General features: G+C 46.1%; 1 protein-coding gene across 1 annotated transcript; it reads right to left on the reverse strand.

The window, feature by feature from the left end:
* Nucleotides 1–2,307: 2,307 nt before the first annotated feature.
* On the reverse strand, nucleotides 2,308–3,084 carry LOC311314115 (claudin-34-like; the record flags this gene model as incomplete). Its single annotated transcript, XM_084444449.1, has 1 exon — nucleotides 2,308–3,084. One exon carries the CDS (start codon nucleotides 3,082–3,084, stop codon nucleotides 2,308–2,310), a length of 777 nt encoding a protein of 258 aa, XP_084300575.1.
* Nucleotides 3,085–4,428: the final 1,344 nt, after the last annotated feature.

Raw genomic sequence — 4,428 nt, forward strand, 5'->3', positions numbered from 1 at the left:
GCAGTTACTGATCGTGAGTATTGTTGAAACCCACCTCATTGCAAATGAATATGACAACATTTGTCTATGGGTCAGAAGCCCTTCTCATAAAACCATTGAACATGGCATGTCTAGAGTTTCATATGGGCTTTCTTGTCTTTCCTGAGGCCACAGCTGGACTACTGTATCAATCTATTGTCTTGATCTGATGTCTTTAACAAGGATATTGAGGATGACCACAGTATAATTCATTTTGATTGATTACAAGATTTTTGTCCAGCGTCAACTAATTTTTTATCATCTTACTTCCTAAAAAGGTAATATGCATAGGATTAGCGTGAAATATATGTTTTAAATTAAATTGACTAGTGTATTTCTCCCATTGTTTGCTTTGGATTGCTATTCCTGAAGTATTCTTTTTTATCATGGATCCTCAATCAGGGCATGCTGGTTTAAACAGATTAGATAAGCCTTAGCCAATCCAAGGCTGCCTCATATCTGCAGGGCCATTATGTAATTCCGTGTATACAGATGTCTGTGTTTGTGTGTGTATGTCTGTGAGAGAGAGAGAGAGAGAGAGAGAGAGAGAGAGAGAGAGAGAGAGAGAGAGAGAAAGAAAGAAAGAAAGAGAGAGACAGAAGAGACAAAAATTACACCCCAAAATTGTAAAATGTCCAGTAGCTCAGGTTTTTAATAGTCAGGAGCTGTAACATGGCCACAGATTAGTGATCTGCAGCTTTATTGTAATCTCATCTGCAGCTTTATCTTAATCTCACCAAGAAAACCTTAATGTAAGCATTCAAAATGAGTTATAACGGCCTCCTTTCCACAGCAGAGTGTTAGAGTAACCGTCAGTCCATTCAAACCCACAGTACAGCACCGTGGCGTTGTGGCTGTCGGCAGTGTGTTGCTGGCAGCCTGGCCGCTGAAGTGGACCAGAGGGCTGGCCTGTCATCCACTTCTGAGGCCTGTGTTCCTGACAAAGGGCCGCACTCCGCTCAAGAGGGCCTTTTGTTCCAGAGGAACCCGCCACCCCCAGAGATGTACTGTGAGCCATAGGGCCAGAGTGTGTGTGAGTGGCAACAATCATGGCAACAATCACCACAGTGATGCAGCCTCCACCTCCATAGTGTGTCCAGGGCCTCACGTGCCTCTGTTCTCCTCAGCCTCCTACCCCCGGTCACAAGAGCAGGGGCCCCGTCCAACTGGCCTCTACTAAGGACCCCCACTCACATGACACAGGCTCCCGGATACCCACACCTCAGCATTTCACTACCTTGAACTGGCTCTGGTTCTCTGGGTATGACGAGTGATTAGATCATATCTAACATCAGATAACATAGTAGAGATACCATGACTTGATCATATTTAAGAACAGATAAGATAATAGAGATATGGGCGCATAGCTCAGGAAGTAGAGCGGCAGGCTGAGGATCGTGAGGTCCCTGGTTCCATCCTGGCTTTGTGCAAAAAAGGTCTTTGAGCAAGACACTGAATCCCAAAATCGCTCATGTGTGGCACAGTACCTTGTACTGTCACCTCAATGCAGAATGAGGTGACAGTGAGAGAGTCAATAAAGACTTTGATGTCCAAAATTATAATGATTGATTTAGAGATCATATCTAAGATCAGATATAGTAGGGACCATAGTGAAGGTACTATCTCTAACACAGGAGAGATACGGTCCATCCAAGAGTTCACCGCGTTGATCCAGGTCACTATGACAAGGCACAAGGTAGCCGAAGCTCATGCAGAGAAATAAAATCTCTAATCTAATTAACATGTTGTTATTTCCCTCTGGCGTAATCAGGGGGATTAACTGGTTTATAAGTTCAAAAAAAATTCACACTGAGATTTTCATCAAAACCAATATGCCACAAGATCACAGTTGGAAAAACTATAAAATTAGGGCATATCAAAAAGCTTTCCAATAACTCCAGGTGACACAGAGTGGCACCAGTGGATTAATTTGACTGAAGGAAGGGGTCCAACAGTTGGTTTACTGAATGAGCAGGAATTGATTACAGTATGAGTATCCTCTTTATTAGGAATTGTGTATGTTTTATGTCTGCTCCTATAGATGTATTCTTTCACTTAAAATCTTTGAGTTATTCAAGAACATATTTTACAAGCGATAACACTCAAATGATCTCATGACAGATGACATGAAAGATTTCACTCAAACATCATGTCAGTTCTTTGCAGTTGCAAATCTCAACTATGCAATTTCTCCTGAAAGAGGGAGGATGAGATGTTCCAGCACACTCCTACATTCAGACTGGTGTTCTGTGTGACTGTCCTGTGCCGTGCTGTCCTCTGGCATTAGGCCTACAAGTGCTCCTCGGTTTGGAAGGCAGGATTGTCCCTGGCCTGGTGAACCCCTATGTCTCTATTCTGTAAAATGGACATTTGTGACATAATCTGTTTCACTGGCTGAGAGGCATAGTGGACACTCTCCTTGTCTTCCCTGATTGGCTGAGCTTTGGGTACCAGGGCCCCACGTGGCAGCCTATAGCACAGGAACAGCAGGCCGCTGGTGAGGATTAAGACGGAGGCACAGAACCCCACGCCGATGGCCGCGCCCACTTCTTGTTTAACGGGGGCCGGAGGTAGCTGGAACTCTGGGGGGAATTCGATGGTGCGGTTGGTCAGCACGGAACTCATGTTCCAGATTAGCGGGATCATGGAGCTCGCCGCTGTGAGAACGTACAGGGTCCCGGCCAATGAGAACACTATCCTGGTCTGGTCCCGATTCTCCACTGAGAAGTAGACACTCCTCACGGCGAAGGACGCGGCGATGTTCCCCGCCAGTCCCAGGACCACCGCCACCATTATGAGCACCTGGGCCACGGAGATCTCCACTGGGACAAACCTGTCGGCCGCGCCCATGCCCCGGCACACCTCCAGAGTGGGCAGGGTGTGGCTGTAGAAGCAGGCCCTCCAGATGCCCACCGAGGCCACGCCCGAGGTGACGACCGACACATCGGACACGTGCCACAGCCTCCAGTCGGTGAGGCCGGCGGTGACCATGGTCAGGAACCAGCCCACGCACCCCAACACCAGGCCCAGGAACTGCCAGTGAGCCGTGTGGGCTAGGTACATCATGTCTCTGTGGGCTGCGCAGCGATCTGTAGAGGAGATGGTCGAGAGAAGGTATGCGTCGGACTCACTCCTCCTTCTCAGGGTGTCGTCTCAGACATGGCTGAGCTCATGCAGCTTGTCCCATCCCCATCACTGCAGGAGGCGAAAGCAGACGATCTAACGAAAAAGTGCACAAGGCGAGAGGTCTGAATAGCCTACAGTACTTGGTGATTTACCTGCAGTAGCAAATAGGTGGGATGAACATGCTGGTTTCATAAAACTAGGCAAATTCATATTAGTGGGGTACAGAGGAATGAGAATGTTACATATTCAGCCAAGAAGAAATGTGCTGTTAAATAAGTGTCCTTTGAGCTCAATAAGGACCTAACTTATAAATTAATATCAATCATGGCAGCCAACTGATTAAGATATAGACACAGTACATTTGGCTCCAGTACTCTACGCTGAAGGTAAATGGACTGCCACTCATTCACGTAGACATTCACACATCAGTGGCGGCAGCTGCCATGCAAGATCAATCAGCTCAATTTGGGTTTTAGCAATCTGGGTTTCAGTGTCTTGCCCAAGGATACTTTGACATGTGGACAGGAGGAACCGGGTTTTGAACCACCGGCCCTACGATCATTGGACTACCTGCTCTACCTCCTGAGCCATAGCCACTACTCACTGATCCCATCCTACTCAAATGATCTACTGTACAAGAATGAACTTACAGGTTTCCACAGCACCACACGTCAATTGGATAGATTACAGTATAATAATCAATCTACTACAAGCACAGATTGTTTACCTTCAGATAAGAGTTCCCAGTGTAAAGTGGTGCAAATTATCCAAGGTAGGAATATGGTATTAAATGACTCAGAAATGAAGACATAATTGTTTCGCCGTCTCTGAGAGCTGCGAAGTCTATCTTCAAGACCTAAGTACCCAAAGTAGGCTGTAAAAATAATCATGGGTAATGATTGACCGGCCATGCTGCATACCTGCATACCTGTGGACAGTGGGAATTCTATGTAACATAACATTCTTTGTAGCTTATGTGGGATGTTTTTCATTTTAAAGCCTGTTTCATGTTCTTCTGTTCTTCCCAGTGTAAGCAGCAGCCCAGTGAATACTTTGTGTAGTCTTAATTGGTAGTATATCAGAGAGGCTGTGATCCCTGGTCTCTGGATGTATCTTTAAGTGCATGTCAAAGTCTTCCCATCGATGCATACACTATCAGTGAGAAGTGGGGTGACAGTGACTAACGGCAGGGTTAAACATTACATGGCAAATGTCAGATAGACATGCATGCATGCACGCACGCACACACACACATACACAGTGTTTCTTTTCAAGACCCTTTTA

Source organism: Borostomias antarcticus (genome assembly GCF_949987555.1).
Source record: "Borostomias antarcticus genome assembly, chromosome: 10".
NCBI lineage: Eukaryota > Metazoa > Chordata > Actinopteri > Stomiiformes > Stomiidae > Borostomias > Borostomias antarcticus.